At 46.6% G+C, this 26392-nt stretch overlaps 2 protein-coding genes across 10 annotated transcripts in view; one reads left to right on the forward strand and one right to left on the reverse strand.

Annotated features, from left to right (window-relative positions):
- The window catches only part of FBXL2 (F-box and leucine rich repeat protein 2), a 132862-nt gene that overhangs the window by 96327 nt on the left and 10143 nt on the right, over positions 1 to 26392 (forward strand). For 4 of the 8 annotated variants that reach the window (XM_045037919.1, XM_045037920.1, XM_045037921.1 and 1 more), the window contains 2 exons: positions 14553 to 14765; positions 15427 to 16532. In XM_045037919.1, coding sequence (XP_044893854.1) covers positions 14553 to 14765; positions 15427 to 15534 — 321 coding nt within the window. In that variant the 3' untranslated portion in view covers positions 15535 to 16532. Of the gene's footprint in view, positions 1 to 5326; positions 5916 to 14552; positions 14766 to 15426; positions 16533 to 26392 lie in introns of those variants that run through there. The other 4 variants (XR_006585713.1, XR_006585715.1, XR_006585711.1 and 1 more) reach the window with 3 other exon arrangements.
- The window catches only part of UBP1 (upstream binding protein 1), a 51344-nt gene continuing 42421 nt past the window's right edge, over positions 17470 to 26392 (reverse strand). For both annotated transcript variants that reach the window (XM_023260795.2, XM_023260794.2), the window contains 5 exons: positions 25875 to 25965; positions 25001 to 25116; positions 22497 to 22639; positions 21724 to 21775; positions 17470 to 19413 (listed from right to left, as the gene is read on the reverse strand). In XM_023260795.2, the coding sequence (XP_023116563.1) occupies positions 19376 to 19413; positions 21724 to 21775; positions 22497 to 22639; positions 25001 to 25116; positions 25875 to 25965 (440 nt within the window). In that variant the 3' untranslated portion in view covers positions 17470 to 19375. The remainder of the gene's footprint in view (positions 19414 to 21723; positions 21776 to 22496; positions 22640 to 25000; positions 25117 to 25874; positions 25966 to 26392) is intronic.

Below are 26392 nucleotides of genomic sequence, written 5' to 3' on the forward strand. Positions count from 1 at the left end.
TATTACGTTCCCCCAAAAGTTAATGTACCAACCATAAGAACAAATTTTGGCCATGTCACTCCAGCAAATACACCTGTCTCTTGGAAAGAAGCATTTCTTTTTTTTTTTTTTTATCCTTTAATCTCTACACCCAACATGGGGCTCAAACTCATAACCCCGAGATCAAGAGTCGTGTACTTCACCAACTGGGCCAGCCAGGCACCCCAAGAGCAATTTTTTTAAAAGTTAAACTAAATGAAAATTAAAATATAACATATCAAAATGTGTTGGATATAGCAAAACAATGCTAACAGGTAAATATATGGCATTAAATGATTACGTTAAAATAAGTAAAGTCTTGGGGCACCTGGCTGGCTCAGTCGGTAGAGCACATGACTTGATCTCAGGGTTGAGTTTGAACCCCATGTTGGGTGTAGAGATTACTTAAAATAAATAAACTTTGAAACAAATGTCAGTAATCTTAAACTCCCACCCATATGAAACCAGAAAAAGAAGATCAAAATAAGGAAAAGAAAGGATATAGAGCAAAATAAGGAAAAGAAAGATAAAATGAGAGAACCCAATGAAATTGAAATGTGAAAAATAGAAGAAAATCAGCAAACCAATTCTTTGAAACAGAGCTCTAGCAAGACCAAGAGAAGACACAAATTACCAATATCAAGAATGAAAGAGGGTACTATTGTTGCTAATGTGTGTGTCCCCCCAAAATTCATATGTTGAATGGGAGGTGATTCATGAATGAGTTAGATGCTCTTATAAAACAGCCTCCAGATGGAGCCTCCCACATCCACCACTTGAGGACTATGCAGTGAGAAGACCTTGGCTGTGAACCAGGAAGGGGGCTGTCTCCGGCCACCATATCAGATATGCCTCCACCATGACCTGGGACTTCTGGCCCCCAAACCATGAGAGAGAGAGGTCTGTTGTTTGTAAGCCAGCTCGTCTGTAGCATTCTGTTACAACACCACGAACATACTGAGTGAGACACGGGGCATCACCACCAGCCCTGAAGACATTAAGGATGGTAAGGGAATGCTAGGAACATCTTACAGAAATCACTTTGACCACTTCACCTAGTACATTTAAAAGCACGAACTAAAGGGCACCGGCAGCTCAGTTGGTTTAGGTGCCCGACTCTTGCTTTAGGCTCAGGTCATGATCCCGTGATTCGTAGGTTCGAGCCCCACCCTCGGGCTCTGTGCTTACAGTGCAGAGCCACTTGGGACTCTTTCTCTGCCTCTCCCCTGCTCTCTCTGTCTCTCTCTCTTGAATAAACTTAAAAAAAAAAAAAAAAAAAAAAGCACAGACCAACACAGCTCGTTCATTATAAAGGATCATTTGAATAACCTTGTTAGTACTAAAGTAATTGAATTTATAGGTTTTAAACTGCCAATATATATTGCTTATATAGATATACAAGCAAATGCCCTTCCTTAACAAAACATTAGCAAATAGAATTCAGCAATATATAAAAATATTTATTACCCTGACCAAGCACAATTTATTCCAGGGACACAAGTCTAGTTTAATATTTGAAAATGAATCAGTGTAACCACCATGTTAACAGGCTACAGAAGAAGAATTATCGATTGCATCAATTAATGCAGAGAAAACATTTGATAAAATTCAAAAGAAAAAATTAAAAGAATTTTTCAGTGCCAAGAATACAAGAGAAAAATCCCACTCTTATTTAAAACCCCTAATTACCCTGTTCCCCCACCCCCTCAGGGATAACCTCTGTCTGTTCCTTCTGGAGAAATGTTCTGTGAGATGGAGAGATGAGTTCCCCGCCCCCCCCCCCCACCTCCCTTCCTTACTTTATGCTGTGTTGCATTTAAAAGCAGTTCTCCCTACTGTGCTCCTTTGTCCCTGCCTTCCCCTTGCCCTACCTCCACCTGAGTTCTCAGGAAGGCTCGTATCAGCTGCTCACTTCCAGGATGTGGAACTCCTAACTAGATAATGCCTAGCAGTGGTAAGCTTGTTTTCTGGAATATTCCTTCCTCCTAACATACCTATCATGAACAGACGAGGAAATAAAAACCAGTCATAAATCTGTAGGATGCCAGGGGTGGGGGACATAATGCAGGGTGGGGGAGGGGGAAGAAAATACTGGGTTTGGGGAGAGGCTTTAAGGCTAGCCTGAGCTGATTATAATGGACAAGTCTCATCTTCTTTGAGCCTCAGTTTCCTCATCTGTAAAATGGAGCTCATAATACCTATTCTGCAGGGATGCTCTGAAGCATAAATGAGATCATGTATAAATCGTGGCCTAAAGCAGAAGGCTTTGACTCTTAGCTCTTTATTAGCATAAACTAAAAGGCCCTTCTTCTGTGTGAACCATGTTGGCAGATTTTCCTGTGAACTCAGGGAACAGGTCAAGAGTTCCTCTGATTATCCTTAAATTAAACCAGTTTTAAATCATGTAAATACTTGCATATGCCAGTATAGAAGCTTTTCAGTTAATATGGGAGTATCTGCTTGATCCCAGAGGCAACTGTTAACGTTTTAATTCCTCAGTTCTTCTGTATTAAAACAATGAAGCTGACACTTTTACACTATCTCCATCGTCATCTTCCTCTAATCCGCGTGGTGCCTATGCGTGTATATCCACAGATATATGTATATGTAAATTAATATACATACATACACGCTTTGTTTCTGGTTGTTCTTTATGGTAAATAATTGTTTCTTTTAAAAAAAATTCAGCTCTCTCAAAAAAAAAAAAGGGGGGGGGGCGCCTGGGTGGCTCAGTCCATTAAGCGTCCAATTTCAGCTCAGGTCATGATCTCACAGTTCATGAGTTCAGGCCCTGCGTCGGGCTGTGTGCTAACAGCTCAGAGCCTGGAGCCTATTTCGGATTCTGTGTCTTCCTCTCTCTCTGCCCCTCCCCCATTCATGCTCTGTCTCTCTCTCTGAAAAAAACAACAACAAAGACACACAAAAAAATTGGGGGGTGCTCCTGGATGGCTCAGTTGGTTAAGCATCTGACTCTTGATCTCGGTTCAGGTTGTGATTTCATGGTTCGTGAGATCAAGCTCCACACTGGATTCTGCGCTGACAGTGTGGAGCCTGCTTGAGATTCTCTCTCTCTCCCTCTCTCTCTGTCCCTCCCCTGTGCACGCTCACTCTCTCTCTCAAATAATAAACTTAAAATTTTTTTTAATTAAAAAAAATTCAAATTCAATTTCTTGATTTAAACAGCCTCCTGAAGTTTTCTGGCTTTATTCATAAATCAGTTCTAAAGCTAAAAATGAATGAGCATCAGTAATTGATTACATAAATACTATTTTATGAAGAATTATGTAGTGTGGTTGGATTCATGAGAAAGGAAATATTTCCCTTGTTCAAACAGACCTCAAAGAGGAACCTTTCAAGCATCACCGTCTGACAGAATTTCTCTTTTTCTTTCTAGGTTCCCTTCCCCCTAATTTGTACTCAGCTGCCTATTTCTTGTTGCCAATATCAGTCTTTCTTGATTCTTTTTTCCCTTTGCAGAAACACCTCTCATCCATCCCCTTATTTGTCCCATCCTCAGAACTCATTGGGCTCAAACCAGCAGGCATTTCCTTGTCTCAAACATTATAGTAGGCTTCTAATTGCCCAACTGCATCTACATTTACATCCTGAATAATCTGACAGGGTGCTTTATCTTTTCTTTTTTCCTTTTTTTTTTTTAAAGTTTATTTATTTATTGAAAGTAATGTCTACACCCAACATAGGGCTTGAACTCATGATCCCAAGCTCAAGAGTCACATGCTCTTCTGACTGAGCCAGCCAGGCTCCCCTGGTGGTTTTATTTTCAATTTTAATTTTTTACTGAAGTAAAATACATGCAGAAAAGAGCACTTATCATCAGTATATATATCAACGTACTTGCATAAGCTGAATGATGAAGAATCAACATTAGCAGACTCCAGGCAGCCCTTTTCTGCTGTTCCCTTCTGGTCACCAACAGACACCCACCCACCACCATCAAGGGGAGAGACTTCTGACCCTAACCCCAGATTAGTTTTGCCCTTGTTTTGTACTTTATTATCCAAACTGTGTGAATGGAATTATCATGTGTACTCCTCTGTGTCTGGCGTCTTCTCCATTATGTTTGTGAAATTTCCCCATATTCTTGCATGGAAGTGAACGTTGTTCATTTTCCTTGCGGTATGAGCGGTTTCCAGGTTGGGGCTATTCGACCAGTATTGTAACGTCTTGTGATGAACACGTGTGTGCCTTTCGGTCCCAACAGCCGAGCCCCCGCGGTGGAGGAGAGTTCTGGTTGTTCGGCGGCCTCCCCGGCAACTTACTTTCCATCTTTTTCATTTTAGCCATTCTGGCGGGTATGTAATAGTACACGATGGCATCTTTGAAAACCAAGTAGAATACCGCCTTCTTCTTAGCATTTCCCAGTGACCCGAGAATCAAGGTGAAACTCCTTCCTGTGCCCTGCACAGCTCCTGTTCCCTCCAGCCCTTCGGCATCTCCATGCTCCCTCCCTTCCTCTGTGCAGGACGTGCCGTTCTCCCCCTGCTCCCTGCAGTACCACCCACAACACTCTCCTCGCTCTCGTCCCTCATGGTTCCTAACCCTTGGCGTGTCCAAGGGTCTAAAGTGGTCTAAAGCCATACTGTTTCATTTCTGGACCCGTTGCTCCACCAGTGCAGAAAAGCGTGTTCTTACTCACCGTTGCCCCATAGGGCTGGCCACAGAGCCAAGGAACAAATGAGTAATAGGACTTTGGTGTAACCTCTTTTGCTCCTGAACGGTTATGGTGGGATGGATATTGCTTTTGTATGCATTTGGAGAAAGTGTCAGGTCTCAAACTGTTGAAATGGAGAACTTAAATTACAACTGTAATTTCAATTACAGAAATGCCATCTGGCTATATAACATTAATCTGAATTTGTTATGTCTGTTTATGCCCAAGAGAAGCCAGGAATGTCAGATCACACTGTTCAAGGTCTGTTTAACCATAACCATCAAACGTGCTCAGTATGTCTCCCGAGTCATGGCTGCATGCATACTTTTCTAAATAACATGGGCATCAGATTCGTTGACTGCACTGTTCTCCCTCAAGGGGAGAACTGGGCTATCAAACTGCACTAAATGGAGTAAACTCTGAAATTTCCCTGCAATCTTTTTTTTTTTTTTAACTTTAAAAAAGGTCTTTAATAAGTGAACAAGTTAATAGCAATTTAATAAAAATGATATAGCCATGCTGTCAGGAGTGGGTTTTCATCCCATTCCTCCATCACCAGAATATTAGTGAATCTATGGCGTATGTGGTTTCAGTCCACATCATAATCTAATACCCAGCAGTTTGCTTTTCTTCCAGCACCCTGCTCCTACCTGACTCTAATTGAAAGCAGGAAGCTCTATTATTCTTTTGCTCATTATTGAACTGGATTCTTCTTAGAGCACCCCCACTCCATCCCCAGGGCATGGGGATCCTGCTTAGGCAGACCACCCAGGATCCCACAGAAAAGTGGTCAGTCTGAGTGCAGGTAGGTGGTTGATCTCAGGTTTCTGTTAAGAACCATTAACTCTGTCTTGATGAACACTTATGAGCATTTACTCCATTCTCAAGCCTTGTGGCAGTAAAGTTTGAATTTTCCAGAATTACTGCTACTCAGAGGTATAATGGAGGTATAATTGATATAATATTATTTTAGCTTCAGGTGTACAATGTAATGATTTGATATTTGTATATATTGCAAAATGATCGACATGATAGAGTTTAGTTAACATCTGTCACCCTATTTAAAAAATTTTTTTCTTAGAATGAGATCTTTTTTCTCTCAGCAACTTTCAAATAACATCAACTACAGTCACCATGCTATACATTACATCCCTAGAACTTATTTAATGGTTGGAAATTTGTCCATTTTGACCCCCTTCACCCTTTTCACCCCACCCTCACCCCACTTCTGACAATCATCAGTGTGTTCTTTTTTTTTTTTTTTAATGTTTCAAATTTTTATTTAAATTCCAGTTAGTTTACATATAGTATAATATTGGTTTCAGGATGTATTCTCTGTATCTATGAGCTTGAATTTTTTTTTAATTCCATGTATGTGGCATCATACAGTATTTTCTTTCTCTGCCTGATTTATGTCACTTAGTATAATGCCTTCAAGGTCCATCTGTGTTGTTGCAAATGGTAAGATTTCATCCTTTTTTATGGCTGAATAATATTCCAGTGTGTGTGTGTGTGTGTGTGTGTGTGTGTGTGTGTGTGTGTGTGTGATGTTTTCATTACCCATTCATCATTAGTGGACACTCAGGTTGTTTCCATGTCTTGGCTAATGTAAATAATACTGCAATAACCATGGGAGTGCAGACGTTTTCGAATTAGTGTTTTCATTTTCTTCAGATAAATACCCAGAAGTGGAAGTGCTGGAAAATATGGCAGTTCTATTTTTAATTTTTTTAGAAGATTTTTAAATGTTTTATTTTTGAGAGCAAGAACGCGAGCTGGGGAGGGGTAGAGAAAGAGGGGGACAGAGGATCCAAGGCAGGCTCGCTCAGCAGTGAGCCCAAAGTGGGGCTTGAACTCATGAACCATGAGATCATGACCTAAGCTGGAGTCAGACACTCAACCGACTGAGCCACCCAGGTGCCCCTATTTTTAATTTTGTTTAAGTTTATGTATTTATTTTGAGAGAGAGAGTGCAGGGGAAGGAGAGAGAGAGAGAGAGAGGGAAAGAGAGGATCCCACATAGGCTCTGCACCATCAGCACAGAGCTAGATGCTGGGATAAATTCCACAACTGTGATATCATGACCTGAGCCAAAATCAAGAGTCGGTCACTTAACTGAGACACCCAGGTACCCCTTAATTTTTTGAGAAATCTCCATATTGTTTTCCATGGTGGCTGCACCAACTTACATTCCCATCAACAGCACACAAGGGTTCCCTTTTCTCCACATCCTCAACATTTGTCATTTCTTATCTTTTTGATAATAGCCATTCTGCCAGGGGTAAGGTGGTATCTCATTGTGGTTTTGATTGGCATTTCCCTGATGGTTAACAATTTTGAGCACCTTTCCATGTGTCTCTTGGCTCTCTGTATGTCTTAACTGGACAAGTGTCTCTTCAGGCCCTTTACCCACTTTTTAAATCAGCTCCCCCCCTTTTTGCCACTAAGTTGGATGCATTATTTATATATTTTGGATATTAGCCCCTTATCAGATATGTGCGTTGCAAATATCCTCTCCCATTCTTTTCATTTGGTTGGTGGTTTCCTTTGCTGTGCAGCATTTTTTAGTTTGATGTGTCCCACTTGTTTATTTTTACCTTGTTGCCCTTGCTCTTGGCACTCATTCCAAAAATGTCATTACCAAGACCATTGTCAAGGAGCTTACTGCCTATGATGTTTTCTTCCAGGAGTTCTGTGGTTTCGGTTCTTACATTAAGTCTTCAATTTGAGTTAATTTTTGCATGTGCTATATTAAGATAGGAGTCCACTTTCATTCTCCTGCATGTGGCTCTCCAGTTTTCCCAGAAGCATTTATTGAAGACAGTGTCCTTTTGCCGTTGTATATTCTTGGCTCCTTCATTGTAAATTAATTGATTGTTTGGACTCTATTTGGTTCCACTGATCTGTGTTTCTGTTTTTATTTTTATTTTGTTTTGAGAGAGAGCACAAGCAGGACAGAGGGGCAGAGCAGGGAGAAGGGAGAGGGGGAGAGGGAGGGAGAAGATCCTAAGCAGGCTCCACACACAGCATGGAGCCTGACACAGGGCTCAATCCCATGACCCTGGGATCATGACCTGAACTGAAATCAAGAGTCAGACGCTCAACCAACTGAGCCACCCAGGTGCCCTATGTGTTTGTTTTTAATGCCAGTATTGTACTGTTTTGATTACTATAGCATTCTTTGTAATGTAGCTTGAAACCAGGGAGTGTGAGGTTTTCAGCTTTTTCTTCTCAAAATTGCTTTGGCTAATCAGGGTCTTTTATGGTTCCAATAGAAATTTTAGGATTCTTTGTTCTGTGTTTCTATGAAAAATGCAATCGGAATTTTGATAAAGATTGCTTGAATCTGTAGATTGCTTTGAGGAGTATGGACATTTTAACAGTTTGCCTTTTTTCAATCCATGAGCACAAAGTATCTTTCCATTTGTGTCGTCTTAAATGTCTTTCATCAAGGTCTTGTAGTTTTCACAGTACAGGTCTTTTACACCTCCTTGGTTAAAGTTATTTCTAGGTTTTTTATTCTTGTTGATGCAATTGTAAAAGGGATTGTTTTCTTAATTTCTCTTTCCGATTGCTCACCAGTGTACAGCAATGAAGCCAGGTTTATGTGAATTTTGTATCCTGAGACTTTACTGAATTTGTTTCCTTTAAATTTTTTTTTAATGTTTACTTACTTTTGAGAGAGACCGAGCACAAGCAGGGTAGGGGCAAGAGGCTGGGGGGATAGGGGTGGGGGACACAGAATCCGAAGCAGGCTCCAGGCTCTGAGCTGTTAGCACAGAGCCCGATCCCGGGCTTGAATCCACAAACTGTGAGATCATGACCTGAACCAAAGCCAGACGCTCAACCGACTGAGCCACCTAAGCACCCCTGTTTATTATTTCTAATGTGTTTTGGTGGAGTCTTTAGGGTTTTCTATATATAATATTGTGTCATCTGCAAATAGTGAAAGTTTTCTTTCTTTCTAATTTGGATATCTTTATTTCTTTTTCTTACCTAATTCCTCTGGTTAGGATTTCTATTACCGTGTTGAATAAACATGGCAAGAGTGGGTATCCTTGTTTCTTCCTAAGAGGAGAGTCTTTCAGGCTTTTCACCATTGAGTGTGATGCTAGCTGTGAGCCTGTCATATATGGTCTTTATTATATTGAGGTATGTCCCTTCTTTACTGTTTTTTTTTTTTTAATCACCAATGAATGTTGGATTTTGTCAGATTCTATTACTGCATCTATTTAGATCATAGGATTTCTGTCCTTCATTTTGCTAATGTGCTATATCATACTGATTGATTTAAGAATGTTCAGCCATCTTTGCATCCCTGAAATAAATTCCACTTGATTGTAGTGTATGATTTAATGTACTGTTGAACTCAGTTTGCTAATATTTTGTTGAGGGTTACTGCATCTATGTTTAAGAAGTTGTTTTATTTCTTTTTGAGAGAGAGTGTGTAGGGGAGGGGCAGAGAGAGAAGAGAGAATCCCAAGCAGGCTCGCCACTGTCAGTGTGGAGCCTGAAGTGGGGCTTGAACCCATGAACCGTGAGATCATGACCTGAGCCAGTATCAAGAATTGGACACTTAACTGACCGAGCCACCCAGGCGCCCCTGCATCTATGTTTATCAGAGATATTGGTCTGTAATTTTCCTTTTTTTTTTTTTTTTTTTGTTGTTGTTGTGTCTTTGTCTAGTTTTGGTTAGCAGGGCAATGCTTGCCTTGCAAAATGAGTTTGGAAATGTTCCCTCTTCTTTTTTGGAAGAGTTTGAGAAGGTTTGGTATTAATTCTTCTTTAAAATATTTGATAGAATTCACCAATGAAGCAGTATGGTCTGGGACTTATCTTTGTTGGCAGAGTTTAGATTACTGATTCAATCCCTTATTAGTAATCAGTCTGTTCAGATTTTCTATCTCTTTATGACTCAGTTTTGGTTGGTTCTTTGCTTCTGTGAATGTACTCGTTTCTTCTAAGTTGTCCGATTTGTTGGCATATAATCGTTCTTAGTGTCTTACGATTTGTTGTACTTCTATGGTGTCATTTAGAATGTCTCCTCTTTTGTTCCTGAGTTTATGTAGTTGATCCTTCTCTTTTTTTTCTTGGTGAGTCTAGCTAAAGGCTTGTTAATTATATCTTTTCATGGAACCAGCCCTTCATGTCATTGCTCTTTTCTGTCTCTCATTCGTGTCTTCTCTGATCTTTATTTCGCTTCTTGTACTAATGTTGGGCTTTGTCATCTTCCTGTAGTTCCTTAAGGCATTAGGTTAGATGGTTTGACTTTGCTCATTCCTTGCGGTAGGTAGGCCTTTATTGCAACAAGCGGTTGCCCTGGAAGTGCTTTTGCTGTATCCCCTAAATTTTGGTATATTCCATTTCCATTTTCATTCGTCTCAGGCATTTTTAAAACTTCTCTTTTGATTTCTTCTTTGACCCACTGGTGGTTCAGTAACATGTTACAGATCCACGTATTTGTAAATTTTCCACTTTTCTTCTTATAATTGATTTCTACTTTCATACCATCATGGTTGGAAAAAATGCTTGATATGGCTTCAGTCTTCTTAAGATTTATTAAGATTTCTTACATGTCCTAACATGTGATCTGTTCTGGAGAATTGTTCCACGTGCACTTGAGAAGAACGTGTGTTCTGCTTGGATAGAATGTTGTGTATATATCTGGTAAGTCCATCTGTTCTAACATGTTGTGTATGGCTGATATTTCCTTACTGATTTTGTCTGGATGGTCTATTGATGTAACTGGGGTATAAATGCCCTCTACTCTTATCGTATTGCTGTTTCTTCCTTTAGATCTGTTAATACATGTTTTATATATTTAGGTGCTCCTCTATTAGGTGCATAAATATTTACCCATGTTGATGCTCTTGTTGGATTGACCCCTTTATCACTATGTAATGCTCTTCTTTGTTATTATGGTGTTTTAAAGTGTTATTTTGTCTGATGTATGTATGGCTACCTCCAACTTTCTTTTGATTTTCATTTGCATGGGGTATCTTTTTCCATCCCTTTACTTTCAGTCTGTGTGTGTCCTTACACTTAGAGAGTCACTTATAGGCAGCATATAGATGGGTCTTTTTTTTTTTTTTTTTAATTCATTCGGGTACTCTGTATCTTTTGATTGAAGAATTTAGTCCATTTAAAGTAATTATTGATATGTATTTATTGCCATTATGGTAATTGTTTTCTAGCTGTTTTGTAGTTCTTCTTGTTCCTTTCTTCTTTTGTTCTCTTCCTTTGTGGTTTGATGACTTTCTTTAGTGGGACACTTAGATCCTTTTATCTTTTGTGTATCACAGATTTTTGCTTTGTGGTCACCATGAGGTTGTTACATATAACAACTTATATTTGCTTTATGTTTGTTTATTTTTGAGACAGAGAAACAGAGCATGAGTGGGGTAGGGGCAGAGCGAGAGGGAGACACAGAATCTGAAGCAGGCTCCGGGCTCCCAGCCGTCGGCACAGAGCCCGACACGGGGCTCGAACCCACGAGCTGTGAGATCGTGACCTGAGCCGAAGTCGGACGCTCAGAGGACTGAGCCACCCCAGGTGCCCCAACAACTTGTATTTGTAACAGTCTATTTTATGATAACTTATATTTGAATACGTTCTGAAATTCTACATTTTTACTCTCCCTCCCTCCCGTTTTGTTTTCAGTGTCACATTTTACATCTTTCTATCTTGTGTATCCCTTGTTTGTAGTTTTAGAATTTTTTTTTTTTACTACTTTTGTCTTTTAGCCTTCAAACTAACTACACCATTACTCCATATTTACCTTGACCAGTGAGATTTAGCCTTTCTCATGTTATTAATTAGTGCCCTTTCTTTTCAGCTTAACAAAGTCCTTTTAATATTTTTTGTGAGTTGGTTTAGTAAGATGATTAACTCCTTTAGCCTTAGCTTGTCTGGAAAACTCTATCTCCAATTCTGAATAACTTTGGTAGTTAGAGTATTCTTGGTTGGAAGTATTTTTTTTTTTTTTCGGTACTTTGGATTTCATGCCACTCCCTTCTGTCCTGCAGTCTCTGCTGAAAAACCTGCTGTTAGTCTTATGGGGGCTCCTTTGTGCATAACAAGTTTTGAATCTGGCTGATTTTAAGGTTCTCTTTAACTTTTGACATTTTAATTATGTGTCTTGGTGTGCATCTCTTGGGGTTCATATTTTTAGAACTCTGTACTTCCTGGATCTGGATGTCTGGGGGTTTTTTTTGCCCTAGGTTGAGGTTTTTAGCCACCATTCCTTGAAGTAAGTTTTCTCCTTTCTCTCTCTCCTCCTACTGAGAGCCCTATGATATGAATGTTAATCCACTTGATGTTGTCCCACATATCCCTTAAGCTATCCCCACTTTTTTTCATCTGTGTTTCTTTTTGTTGTTCTGTTTGGATGAGTTCTACCGCTCTGTCTTCAGGTTCACTGGTCCTTCTGATTTATCTAGTCTGCTCTTGAACCTCTCTAGTGATTTTTTCTGTTACTATATTCTTCAGCTCCATGACCCCTGTTTGGTGTTTTCTTATATTTTCTTTGTTGAAGTTGTGTACTGATCCATTTTCCTCCAGGGTATGGTGAGCATCTTTATGACCATTACTTATCCTTCTTAAATTTTGTAATGTTTATTATTCTGAAAGAGAGAGGGAGAGAGAGAGAGAGAGAGATGGCACGAGTGGAGGAGGGGCAGAGAGAGAGAGAACCCCAGGCAGGCTCCATGCTCTCAGCCCAGAGCCCGATCTGGAGCTCAAACTCAGGAAACCTTGAGATCATGACCCGAGCCAAGATCAGGAATCGGATGCTTACCTGGCAGTCAACCAGGCACCCCACTTATCTTTTACGAAGGTGTTTTTCCTGAGGTTCCTAGATAAAAAGGCCTCTCCTCTTCATGGAGTGAGCTCATGTAGAAGATGGACCTTCTTGTTCAACCAGGTCCTCATTATCAGTGGCTCTCAAACCTTTGTGTCTGTACAGCCTGTCTTATTGTTCATGGTTCCCAGTAGTTGAGGAGGTGCCAAGATCGGTCAGTGTCCCAAAAGGGAGGAGCTCAGCACCTAGATTCAGGCTGACTGGAAGATACTCGGGCAGCAGCTTAAAAAATACGCAATGTACACAGTTCTCTGGGACTGCAAGCATGAACTCCCCTGGCCACCAGGGCCAGGTGATCTAGGTGTCCTCTGGGTGGCAGCTGCAAAGACCAGGACTCCACACAATGTACAAACACCTGCGTGGGAGACACCGGCACGCTGCAGTGAGGCGGGGGGACCATGCGCGCAGAGATGGCGTGCACCGGCCTGGTTCCCTGAGGACGCGTGGTAGGCCTTGGGCACGTGCCGAACTCGAAGCCCACCCTGCAGGACTAAGCTGCAGCTCAAGCACGTACAGCTCTTTATCGTCGGGCGGGGGTGCGTTTCGGTCTGCTTTCTGGGAAACGTCCTGGGGGCGGTAGCCTGCCAGGGAAGAGCTGATCATCGAAGTCCCGTGGGACCCAGGAGCCCCTCTGGCCAGCAGGGCCAGGTGACCAAAGGGCATCCCCGAGTGGCCGGCCCCAAAGACCGGGACACCAGATGCATGTAAAAGCTCCCCTCCAGGAGATCCCGGCGCTCTGGAGTGTGGCAGCGGGGGGAGAAGAGGGCGCCTCCCGAGGTCCCCGGGGAGGAGGGCGGGCAGCCCTGAGATGCGTCTATTGGAAGCCTGCCCCTCAGGCTGCCGCTGCGAGGGTGAGCCACGAGCCCTCTTTCGTAGACAGGACTCCTGGGCCTCTTGTCTCGTGCTGTGCCCTGGGGCTGTTCGCCATTTACCGTCTCTTCCCGTGCGGCCCACCAGCAGAAGCCCCGCTGGCCCCCAGAGCCAGGAGACGCAGAGGTGTTGCTCTCTAGCAGCCAGAACGCCAGGGTGCCAGGTGGGAAACCCGGGCACTGGACACACAGAAGTTCCTTCCGGACAGATAATGGTGTTCTGAAGCACAGCACAGGGAGAGGGAGAAGTTGGTGCCCACTGGCTGAGGAGTGACCGAGGGGGGTGGTAGAGAAGGTGCCCACCGAGAAAGAGAAATTGGGGAAAAAAAGCCTAGAATTCCTTGTCTTTTTTTTTTTTTTAAGCCTTCTCCAGTCGGAGCAAGACAGAAGGAGCGCACGAAGGCGGTGGCCGCCAGTCCCTGGGCCTAGAGCGTCCCAGCAGGCCCCGAGTGTGTCTCAGACCAGATGCATGGGCCTCAGGCCAGTGCTCCCACACAGAGTCCGGGCGGCCCTCAATGGGCCACTTCCAAGCTGGGCTCTGGGGTGGGGCAGTCCAAGTGTGTGAGCCCTTTAAGAGCCATTTCTGGAATCACTAGCCTCGTGGGCCTGGTGGATGTGAGCCTGTTGGTGTTCAAAGCTAGATGTTTTAGGGGCCTGTCTCTCAGGCACATATTTTAAAAGTTGGGGTGCCCAACGTGGGGTGCAAGCCCTTTGCTCCCCGGGGAGAAACTCCGGGTTTTGAGCTCTCTCCCCGCCGTGGGTCTCTGCACTGGGGGTGGGACTTACGGCAAGACGTTGTCCCAGCGTCTCCCACCCGCCGTGACACGGGCCTTCTTTCAGCGTGTGAGTCACTCAGCTAGCTTTTAGGGCTCTTTTGTCAGATCAGGTTGTCCTTTACGTACCCGTAGAATCAGGGTGCTGACGGGAGGAGGGGAGACAAGATCCTCTCACGTCATCTTTAACTGGATCACCTGCAGTTGGAAAGATGAGAGAATGGCAAACCCATGGCCGGAGGACGCCGAGGCTTTGTGTTTGATCCTGTTGATAAGCGGCCGCCACAAGGCCCTGCTCGGGCCAGCTTCCGCGCTTTAGGCCTCGGGTCTTGCGAACATCCGCGCTTTCCTCCCTGTTCCAGAGTCTGTCCCACTGTGAGCTCATCACAGACGATGGGATCCTGCACCTGAGCAACAGCACCTGCGGCCACGAGAGGCTGCGGGTCCTAGAACTAGACAACTGTCTCCTCATCACCGACGTGGCCCTGGAGCACCTGGAGAACTGCCGCGGCCTGGAGCGCCTGGAGCTGTACGACTGCCAGCAGGTCACCCGCGCGGGCATCAAGCGGATGCGGGTAAGCGGGGGGCACGCGTCCCCTGGCGCTTTCGAAGCTAACGGCGAACACGCCAAGAATCAACGTCCGCTCCCCACATTTTACCCTCAGCCCGTATTCTGCAGACTGGCAGGCTGAACAGGAGTCTCCCTGTCCAAAATTTCCATAGTAGACCTCACCCTGGCAGTTTCCACTTCCAGAACGGTGTTGGTCTGAGGTTCCTCGTAGTCTGATCGGAATCCTGAGGAAGGAGCCTTACGGCCGTTACCGGCAGGAAGGAGACCGGGGTCTTGGTTACTTTCCAGATGGGAGGGCTTCAGGAGAATGTGGCTTCCCCTCCCCCCAGGCAGTTTACCTGGTCTTCTTGAATGCGCTCTGAGCTTTGCATCTCCCTCCCAGAGCTGCCCCGGGTGCCAAAGCCGTGAGGCCTGTGCTCAGTCTGCATCCAGGGCTGGTGACGACACCAGGGCACGTATTCTGTGCTCTTTGGAAGGTGCCGGCTTAGGGGGACAGTGTGTCAGCAGCAGCCCTTGCCTGCACCGGGAATTCTCTCTGAACTATCTGCCCGAGGGGAAGGGGGTCGATTCTGTGTGGAGAACGCATGGGCTCGTCTAGGACTGTGCCTCTAATCCTCAGAACCCCCGCGTAGCGATGACTCCAGGTCGGGCTTTTCTGCTTCCAGGCTCAGCTCCCTCACGTCAAAGTCCACGCCTACTTTGCTCCCGTCACCCCCCCGACAGCAGTGGGAGGAAGCGGACAGCGACTGTGCAGGTGCTGTGTCATTCTCTGACGGCAGCGGCCAAGCCCAAGGCGCGAGGTGTCCCTTCCTCCAGAGAAGACCCAAGTCTTCCCGACCTGCCCCACCTTCGCCCAGATCTCTTGGTTCTCCATTGGGAAAGGCACGTTCAGGTAAAAGACTCCGGTAGGGACCGCGGTAACTCCGGTGACAGTTTTCACCTTTATTCTGCTACGAGGCAATCGCGTCACAGCCCGGAGTCTGGTGGCACGAGGCAAGAGCGGCCTCGGGGTAGCTGGGCCACACGGGAGAGGTGGGGGCCTTCTTAGGAAGTCCCGCCCTTGGCTTTGTCGGCGTTCCTCAGACCGACCATCAGTGTTAGCACAAATTGAGCAGAAGAAATAAGCTGTTGATCTTCTAGCTGATACTTAAGCCAGCGGCCTACTTTAATTCACACTGATTCCATTTTGACGAGCGGGACTTTTCCACTTTGAAGACTAAATAGCAACTTTCTCAAAGTGACTGTACTGCAAATCCACGATGCCTGCTGGTTTTGTATGTAGAGCCTTGGGTGGGAGGCAAGTTAGCCGGTTTCCACGAGACACCAAAGAAATGAGGACTCTGAACTGGGTGGGGCAGGGTCTTCACCCTTCTGTGTCCGTCAGCTTGTCACACACACTTCCGGGAACCGAGAGCTAAACACACACGGCTCGGAGGTCGTGTCGCTGCCTGACCACACAGGGGCTGTGGCCCGTGCCGCGGCACGGAGTGCGTTTTCGTTATAGGAGAAGAGCTAATCACGCCATCTCTCGCGAGACCTGGGGGACCTTAAAGAAACAGAACGACGGCTTAAGTTATCTACAATATAATCGATTAAAAATAATGAATGGATGCATGTAGAATGGGTGTGATTTTTTCCAAGTTTATTTTAAAATCTTAGAAATCAAGTTACACCAGAACTATTCAAAAATTGTACACACTTAAAACTCAGATCAGTAAAGTGTTGGCACCTTTCAGACTCATAAAAATGAATAAACCATAGCAATGCTTAAGTCAGAGGGTTTTATTGCTATCATCGTATGGCAGACAAATCTGAGCAAAACCACTTTCCCAACTCAGACCTTCCTAATATTTAAAATCTGACAAGCTCTAGTTTCCACTCTGGGCTGTCCACACGTGTGATATTAAGACCAGAAACCCGTCACCACCCTCACATTGTAAACTTCAGCGTTCATGGCAGCTGACGACCCTTCCTAGCGACCGCTCCCCACGACGAGGAGCAGAGAGCTCGTGGGAGGCTGCGGTGGGACAGCAGAGCCGGGGCACTTGTCTCCCCCAGACCAGCAGTCGGTCAGAGGGACCGGTCAGGAGCATTTAGGGTACAGTGGGAGAGAAGGCGGTACCTACGCGTCCCCTTAAGTCACTTTAACAAGGTCTCGGAATAAGCGTTCGAGTCCTGGTGACTTCAGCGCCCGAGGACACATCCTCTGGTGTTCCCTGGCCGGAAGTGTGCACACACCACAGCAGTTGTTTGAAAATACGTTTGTACCACTTTGTGTGGTGGCGTGACTGTGGAAGGAAGCTATTTAAACAAAGAGCGGGGAACACAGACTTGCTTCCGTAATCATAGTCTCCGTTTTAAAAATTCGCACGACCAGGGCTTTCTATACACGGGCTCTCTTGAGCCAGGGCACAGCCCACTGGGGTTCCTGGACTCCCTCCTCAGTGACTCGTGACCTCATTCAGGAGAACCCCAGGTGAGGTTTCCCAGAGGCGCGGGCTGGGTCCGCTTCCTCTCCGTGTGGGGAGCAGTCGATGGAAAGGTCTGCCGCATCAGCTTTGAGAAAACAGACCGAAGAGAAAACCACACAATGGGCCTCACCTCTCGCAACATGTGGACTTCGGTGTGCTCAGCACATGCCCGGAACCCCTCGATTCTGGACTCGAGGGGACACGGTCAGGAACTAGGGTTTAAATGAGACACGCGTGTGCAAAACAATCGGAAAACATTTATTTTACTGAAATGTATACATCCTACTGTTAAAAAAACAAAGTAGCAAATTTGCTGGTGCCATAATTTAACCTGCTTCACTGGGACAAATTTTCAATGCTGCTTGGTAGAATTTCAAGTTCGATGAGCTTTTAAAGTGTTTTCAACCCCATTTCTAACACCTGATGAGGAATTCGAAATAGCACACAGCATTAAATGACATTTATTGTTCCGTATATCTTGAGACTCAAAAAGGAATGCTAAATAGACAAGCAGAACTCTAAAAACAAGAGATATGCTCACTTCTTTCCCAAGTGATTGGTACAGAAAACATGTGTTCATACAAAAGCAAAGGGAGATGACAGAAAGGAACGTTCCCCCGCTTCAGGGTCTACAGAGTTACAGATATTTTCAAACTAAAGATGAAAGTGTTTAGAGACCGTGCGTCTTAACCCCCTTGAAGAATAAAACACGAACCGTCAAAGCTTTTTACCCACTGAAGTGGTCTGTCTTCTGGGAGGGATTTCAGAGTCCAAATCACTCCTATTTCTGCCCGAACAAAGATAAGAATCGGCACGTTCAAAACCAAGACAGCCGGGCGCGTGGACAAAGGTGCTATAGCTAAAGGGCGCCGAAGTTTAAAACACGGTCTGCTCCACCACAGGTTTCACAGGTGCCTGCTGGTGCGTGTGGGGAGGGAAGCGAGAACGAGGAGGAAATCGCAAAAGCCGTGGAGTCCCTTTGAGAGACAAGCATTTGGTTTTGTGGAAGACGCACCCTTTTTAAGAAAAAGAGGCCATCGTGTGGTGTAGCCAAAAGCCTCTTAAATAATCACCAGAACGTTTACCATGATTGTACTAGAGCTCAATATCTCAGAAGCGTGGGCCATTTTTACGGCACAATTTAGTGTTTCATTTATGACATCTGGTTTGCCGCGATAATTTCAACTCATTGATAACAAAGACCCCTCAACGGCAAGTCAGGAAACTACCATAGTCTTCCCCCTCCCCGGGGCACCTAGTTCCACGGTCTGGGGTAGGGCTTTAAAAACACTTAAGGACAGGACGGTTCAGAGCGAGGAGGGACGGGGTGGTCGGAAACAGCGAAAGGGAGGAACGCCACACGAGTTTAAAAGGCATCGGGGCTTCAAAAATAAAAACCAGAAACAAAATGCTAAAAATGGAAGCGGAAGCAAAAGGTTTTTCAAGAAATCTGTGACGAAGCAGAAACACAAAAGTCTTTGTACCTATTAGGATTTACACTGATCCTCTCACCAAGGTACTCTTGATAATGCAGTTTGCTTCACACCCGCCTTCCTGGCTCGGGTCTTCCCCGATCTGGCATGATCCCGTCACGCACACCCTTACGTGATTTCTTCCGAGAAGGTGCCAAGACTCTTACCTGACCACCAATCACGGTGTCAGCACGTGGCCTCTGCAGACAGACTCCGTGCTGGTTCCACGACGGCACTGTCCCCCACCCCCGCCCCGGGTCGGCATAAGGTTCAGGCCACAAAAGCCAAACTGGCACAGAAAGGTAAATGCCCACGGTACGTTTTTACATTCATTTCCAAACCGCATACAGTGTAGAGAGACAGCAAAGGCTGCCTCTAGGAACTGTACCTACTGGCCTCTGCCAGAGAAGCAGCAGCCGGGCCTGCGCGTGGCCCCCAGAGCTGCACGCGTGCCGTCCCGACGTGCTCACTCTCACGAGGATGCTTGGCTATGGCAGTGACAGTGAGGAGATTCGCCTCTCATACAGCTCATTAGAAAGGTCATCTTGTGTTTTCAATATGAAACATTTCATACGGTAAAATCCAATCCCAAGACTTCTTGGATTCAGTCTTCACACACTTTTAAGCGTGACTTTATTTGGTACTGAATATAGTTCAGACTAAGTAAGACATCACTTCAAAACTATGTGGATACCGTCACCATTCTCTGCTGTGGGAAAAGGAAAGGCACGTTACACACGACTCCTTTCTCCAGGCCCAGGAGAATCCAGACTAGTAAATCGAAACTCCTGGAAAGCTACACCCTCCCTTCCCAGGATTTCTGGAGAAGAACACGGACACCTTCCCTTTGATTTTGCTTTTTAACATCCGGCCCATACGCCCGTCGGCGCCCTGTGCCCATGCTGCTGGGCGGCTCTGGGGTGCTCGGGGGATCCAGACCAGTAGCCAAAGTGACGTGAGCAAGGGGGCGGGGGCTGGCGGCAGAGCAGGTGACGACACCGGGCCGGGCCGGAGAAAGGCCACTCCACACAACCCGCACAGACCGAGTGCCTGCGTCCCATCTTTTCTGGAAATAATTTCTTAGCTCCTCAGAGGCCTGTCTGAAACATTCTGAAAATATCGCTACTTCTGTCTGATGGCCTCGTGTGTCTTAGGAAACATCAAGAAGCAGTACAGCCATTCATCAAGGAACGAAAGAAACTTTCTCATGGGGATGAAAGTCTGAGAAGCGGGGTGAGACTGGAGGGGACGGCCCGTCATGTCTGACACAAGCACCAGCCATGGCCGTCGTGAGACCCAAACATACAACCGGACTACGGCTTTCCGGTCGTAGACGATTTGAGCTCCGCAGGGGAAACGCCGCACAGCTTTCCCCGCGAGAGCCGAGCGCGGGAGCAGTGGCCCGAGGTGCCGGCACAGTGAACGATGGAGCGAGCCAGCCTGGTTCAGGCTACCCTGGCGGTGGCTGACGGCAAACGCAAGGCACCAGCACAGGCAAAGTCATCCCTTCGGTGCTGGTGTGGACTGTCCCTGCAGGAGTGACTCCCAGGAAAGGGGGACACACAGGAAATCTCGGCTCTCCGAGATACAGCTAAGGCTGGGTTTAGATCTTAACCCACCAGACTTATTTTAAAAGTCTCTTCTTCACATACTATCATCTTGCATTTAGAAATCCCCTCCTGGGGCGCCTGGGTGGCCCAGCGGGTTGAGCATCTGACTTCAGCTCAGGTCATGATCTCATGCCTGGTGAGTGCGAGCCCCGCGTCGGCCTCTGTGCTGACAGCTCGGGGACTGGAGCCCGCTTCCGATTCTGCGTCTCCCTCTCTCTCTGCCCCTCCCCTGCTCACACTCTGTCTCTCTCTAAGATAAACAAACATTAAAAAAAAAGAACAAAAATCCCCTCCTTTAACCCCCCAGGTGGAACTCACCTGAGCCCCCTCCAGGCCCTCCTTCCATATCCTTTCCCTAAATGACCGCAATCATTTCCACAGCTTGGAGCCACTGCTAATGTGTCGAAGGCCTCCAAATTATATCTCAAGTCCAAGCCTCTCCCGCCAGCCCCAGACGGGGACAAATCACTGCCAAGTTGACCTTCCCGGCACACCTAAAAGGGGACTCTTAACCGCTTCCCTGCAGTCACTCCTGCCTTTCTCCTGGGACCACAGTCTGCCTGCCCAGCGGCTCTTACAGGAGCCACAACTGCCCCTCCCCAAGTGTAGAGCCCAGCAGGGCCCTGCCCATAAATGTGTCAGACTCAGGTGACCTCTCCTGCCTCCAGCTTCACCCCATTCTCATGGCTCCAGAGTTGCCAGAGTGGAAGAAAAACCAAACTGCATTTACACAAATACTCCTTTGTTTAAACAACTTCACTGACTTCCCAATACGTTTCAAACAAAACCTGTCGTGCCCGGGTCCTACACACCCGACCAACACCTCCCACTCTGACTCCACCTGGTTCACGGGCCTCTCACACTGCGTGGCCTTCTCTCAGGTTCGCACGCAGCCTCACATCGCCTTGGGGGGGTTCCCCAGGCGGGCAGCTCCCCTCACTGCTCCAGTCTCAGCATTATGGACACGACACCCCCTCGCCCAGCCGCTCCATGTTCCCCAACCCAGCTCCTCCCAAAACACAAGCACCCCTACTTTCCCACTCCTTCACGGCACCTACAAGATTTCGTAATTATGTGCATCTGTCGGCCAATTCTGGTTTGCTTTCCGCTAGGAGTTCCATGAGTCTGCTTTGGTCAAGACCTTTCTAGCACCGAAAGCTGTCTGATACAAGGTGCTCAGTAAAATGTGGCTGAAGTTTTTTTCCCCTAATAATCTAGGACTGACTCCTTTTCCTTATTTGCTAGTTTCCCTTACAACCACTGGAAATACTCTTGATTTGTTTTTATAAGTCTTCTTCAAACTCTTAAAGCCAGCATTTTCAAAAGTAACCACACAAGAGGACAACTGATTACAGGCACACGCTTTCATGATTCCAGCATTTTGAGACACATGCACTCATGCAAAGTACCTTTTACTGTGAAGAATAAAAAACAACTCTCATCTTGAAAGTTCTGAACCATCTAGAAGGATAAAGCAGATAAATGATTAAGATCCAACTGTCTTTTCTGAGCTGATTAGAAAAGAGTAAAATTAGAAGCTACAGGAAAATGTCAGAATCTATGTATCTTTGCACACAGAACTCAGTGGTAAAAAAAAAAAAAAAATGCCTTCACAAAGGCAGTGTGAGGTAGTCGAAGTTTACACCTGCTGCACTGGGCAGGACCCCATGCTGACCATGCTTGCCCATGACTAGCCCCTGAGACATCGAAACAGCTCATCTGACCCCCTGGGAGCTGCCCCACCCCCACCCCGGGCCCTGTGAATAATGACTCTTAAGAGAAAGTCCTGGTGTAAGCACTCTTCTATTACCTGCTTGTCACCGAACACCAGGGACACAATAACCTTAATGTTTTTAAAAATTAGTCATCAAATAGTGGCCAAAAGGAAGATACATCCTAACGCCTCCCTGCATAAAACGGGCCAAAGCCCTGCTAACCCCAAAGTTCCCTGGTGAACGTCTAAGGGGTGAGGGGTGGAGGTGCCTGAGCCACGGGTCTCCTGGATCTGTAGTCCTTATGTCACCAGGAGACCCAAACTCTTGTTATAAATTCTTACAGATCTGATCGCAACTCTGAAATTGATTCTCAGGAGTACTTGCACAAGAGACCGCAGGATTTCCCATAGTTCCTCCACGAGACAGAGAAAGTGTGCAAAAGCAAGGGGCGTGCCAGTTCAAGTTACCTGGTCGCTAACAAGAATGTGAATACCGGTGGGACCCTGTCTGTAGACCTGGTTAATTTGGTGGAAAGGAATATTAAACACCGATGCAAGTTTTCGAGCAACTTCTGAAGCGACCATTTCTTCCAAGTAGATCGCATGATAAACTGAAATAAAAAATAAGAACAGCATTTTAGCAGTAATCTTTGATCTGTTTTCCACCTCAGCCATAGGAAGATCACCCTTTCAAAGTACTAAAAACCATACGTATAAAAATTAAAAAGGGGAACTAGTGTTTCTTTCCCCCCCATTACTACCTGCTGAAATCTGATACTGTATGAACTACACTGGGGCTCCTAGCTGGCTCAGCTGGTAGGGTGCACGGCTCTTGATCTCAGGGTCATGAGTTTGAGCCCCACATTGGGGGTGATTACTTAAAAATAGGTATAGAATTTTAAAAAATTAACTATGCCGCACATACAGTGTAATAACCATTAACCGTAAACTGTACGAGAGGATCTGAGGTTTTCATCTTTCTTACAGGAATTAACTGCAAATGGGAACAGGGGACTTTGTGGAATGTTGGGACTCAAACTCAAGAGCGGTAATGGCTGCAAAACTCTAAATTTACTAAAAATATCCTGAGATGGTTTACTTACAATGGAAGGATTTTATGGTATATAAATTATAGCCGAAGAGAGCGGTTTTCAAAACCGCCACGTGTTTCTAACAACATATAAGAAGAGCCAACCCTGTCACTGTTCTGGACTCCGTGATCCTACTACTGGGAGTATACCCTAAGGAATAAAAGCCGCCCCCCGTCCCCCCAAAACCATTAACCGCGTAGAAGACCCACACAAACAGCTAGGGACGTGGACGGTGACAGCTGCTGCTGTTTCCGAGTCACAGCCACAGGCTGCCCAGGGTCCTGTGTCCCTGCCACGTGGAACCCCGCAGCAGCTGTCACGTGCACAACACCCAGTCCCTCTGCAGTGAGCACGGCCCCTGTAGGTCCCACTCGGCCACAGACCCCAGGCGGTGCTAGAACTTGGCTTCCCCGAACAAGGGGGTTTTCTTGTGTTTACAATAATGGAAACCTCTGCTAATTACACATTACGAAAAGCCTAGAATGTGGAACTACAATTAAGGAAAGCACAGAGCCGATCTAGAGCGGAGCCCCCGAACTACAGCCTGTGTGAGCCAAACCCTGCCCTCACTTGCTCTTTTCAAAACCACCGTGTGGCCCCATCCATCCCTACATACGGTCTGTGGTGGTTTTGGGGCCACAGTGGCAGAGCCGGTGGGAAAGAGATCCCGTGGTCCACAAAGTGGAGACCTTTACTACCTGGCCTTTTATGAAAGTTTGCTGGAAACTTAGAAAACCCTTGATGAAGGGCTGAGATGGCAGCTGTTTCCACACATTCCTCCACAAACACTTTCCCAAGTATGGCGGGCCTGACTGTATATGTAAATGATACACAAAATCTCGATGATACATGGAGAGCTCCTTAGAATTTTATCCTTTTAGACAAAGACTTTTTTTCGTTAGTCTCAAAATTCACAGCTTTAAAGTCAAATGGAAAATGAAAAAGCTCACAAGAGTGAGGCTTTCCTTGGGATTTTTCAAACACAGTGTTTCTCAGAGCGCGACCCAGTATTCGGGTAAATGACTGCCACTGTGAACGCCATAACACAGTTCTCTCCGGAAAGTTTGGGGTGTGCTGCCCTTGATTTGGAGTGTGGGAAGGAGGAAGTATTACCACTCACCCAACCTGACAAATGAGAAAACACATCCTTTAAAAGAATTGCGTTTGTTTTTAAGGGCCACACACAGAAGAGGAGAGAAGGGCCGAGATTCGTCTCTGCTCTACGGCAATCTCTTACACAAGTGAGGAAACTCTAGGCTGAGAAGCCCGCCCATAATGGCATCGAGTGTGTTTACAGTGTCACAAGCACAGGGAGCCACTCAGCACCCAGCGCTGGCCAGCTGCCTGTCGGAGACAAGTCCACGCGCTTAGGACTGTCATACACACGAATCTTTGCACATGGGATATTTTAAGCTCCGCCCCCCAACCCCCGCCACGCCAGTCCGTAAAATGGAGGGAAAAAACAAAAGAGACACCTTCCTGTTTTCTCACCAAGCTGCCGCCGTCATATTCACCGTTTCAGTAAATGTGAGATGCGGGGAGGAATAAAGGCCAGCAAAACCCCAAAGAGCACTCGGGCTGGTCTCGCTTGTTAGGTACTTCTGGCGCCAAGGGCCACACACACAGGAGACGGAGGTGTGGCGGAAACAGCCGACAAGGGTGGCTGGCGGCCTCCCCACCCCCCCCCCACCCCCCCACCCCAGGGCCGGGCCCCACACCGCCGCCTCTCCCTGCTGTCAGGACTCCGAGCGGCCGGGCAGTCTCGCCGGGACTAGGGTCACGGCCCCGCTCGGGGCCCTCCTGCTCCCACCGCGGTGTCGGAGAGGGAGGGACGGGAAGGCACGACGCCCTCAGTGCCCACCGGTGCCCATCGGTACCCACCGTAGGGCGTCCCGCCGCTGCCCTCGCCTCCGCCGCCCGCCAGCCGCTGCCCCTGCAGCGGGGAGCCGCTCGGCTGCTCCTGGCAGACATAGATGGTCAAGCGGGGCCTCACCGACCTGCAACCAAAAGAGGCCACTTGTCAGCCCAGGGGCAAGGCTGCCACAGCGGGGACAAATAACCACCGGAGTCCGAGCTCTATCTCCTTAGGAGGACTTTCCAGCATTATTTCATTACAGAAAAGAATTCACGAAGAAAAGGGTAGAAAGCGCACCCCTCACACCAACTATCACAGGTGGTCTAATCTGATGATCCAGACTCTAAACCATCGAGATGGTCTGTCAGATGCCGGTAAATTTAAGTTTCAAGATTAACTCAGCAATTTCAAATCAGTAAGATTCCACTTCAGTGGAATTCTCATACCACAAGTCTACAAACAGCAACGACAGTAAATGGGCCTCAAGAGCCAGAGTAATTTACAATTCCATCGTTGCCATTCACAATTAAGAGTTTACATTTTGGCAACTGTTTAGTAGGAGTCACATGACCTTGGGAAACCAGAGATTCTGTACCTCTCACCCAAACGAGAGGTCTGTTTTCTTGGAGACAAACCCAGCGGCCTTCGAGAATCAGTACCGCCCACGTGCATTCCTGCCGTCTCGCGGTCTACTCTGCCCCCATCGGTGCCTGCCTCGTATCTGGGCCCACCCTGGGGGTGCACACGAAACAGTCTTCTTGTGAGCACGATGGGGCCCAGGCCCCGCAGCACACGGGCACGCGCCACCCTGCCACGGGAACACGTTCTGCCCAAATTCCCCACAAAGAAGGGTGCGTCTTTACTTCAAGCAAACCGTTCCTTTTAAACACGGCACTTTACCTTGACTTGAGTGAATTGTAGAGCCGAATGCCATCGGCTGCACCACAAATTTGTACTAAATCCTCCTTTGTCAGTTTTAATAAGTCGGCACCTGGAGAACAGCAAAGAGAGATTCTTCTCAGAGACGTGGAAAAAACAAGCGGGACTGGCCGCTTGGAGCACCTGGCTTCAACACAGTGAACCCCCCCTCAAAACCATCGCACCGCGGCCTCCATATACCCGCACCCGCAAACTACACAAACGCAAGAGTGAGCATACACAGTCCCTGTCCCAGAGAGCCTAAGACAAACGCTTCCATGTTCCAGGAGCTCAGCTCGGACGCCTGGGTGGCTCAGTCGGTTAAGCATCCGACCTGGGCTCGGGTCACGATCTCGCAGTCTGTGAGTTCAAGCCCCGCCCCAGCCAGACTCTGTGCTGACAGCTCGGAGCCTGGAGCCTGCTTCGGATTCTGTATCTCCCTCTCTGCCCCAACCTCACTCATGCTCACGCATGGTCTTTTTCTCAAAAATAAACATTAA

Source organism: Felis catus, chromosome C2, assembly GCF_018350175.1.
Source record: "Felis catus isolate Fca126 chromosome C2, F.catus_Fca126_mat1.0, whole genome shotgun sequence".
NCBI lineage: Eukaryota > Metazoa > Chordata > Mammalia > Carnivora > Felidae > Felis > Felis catus.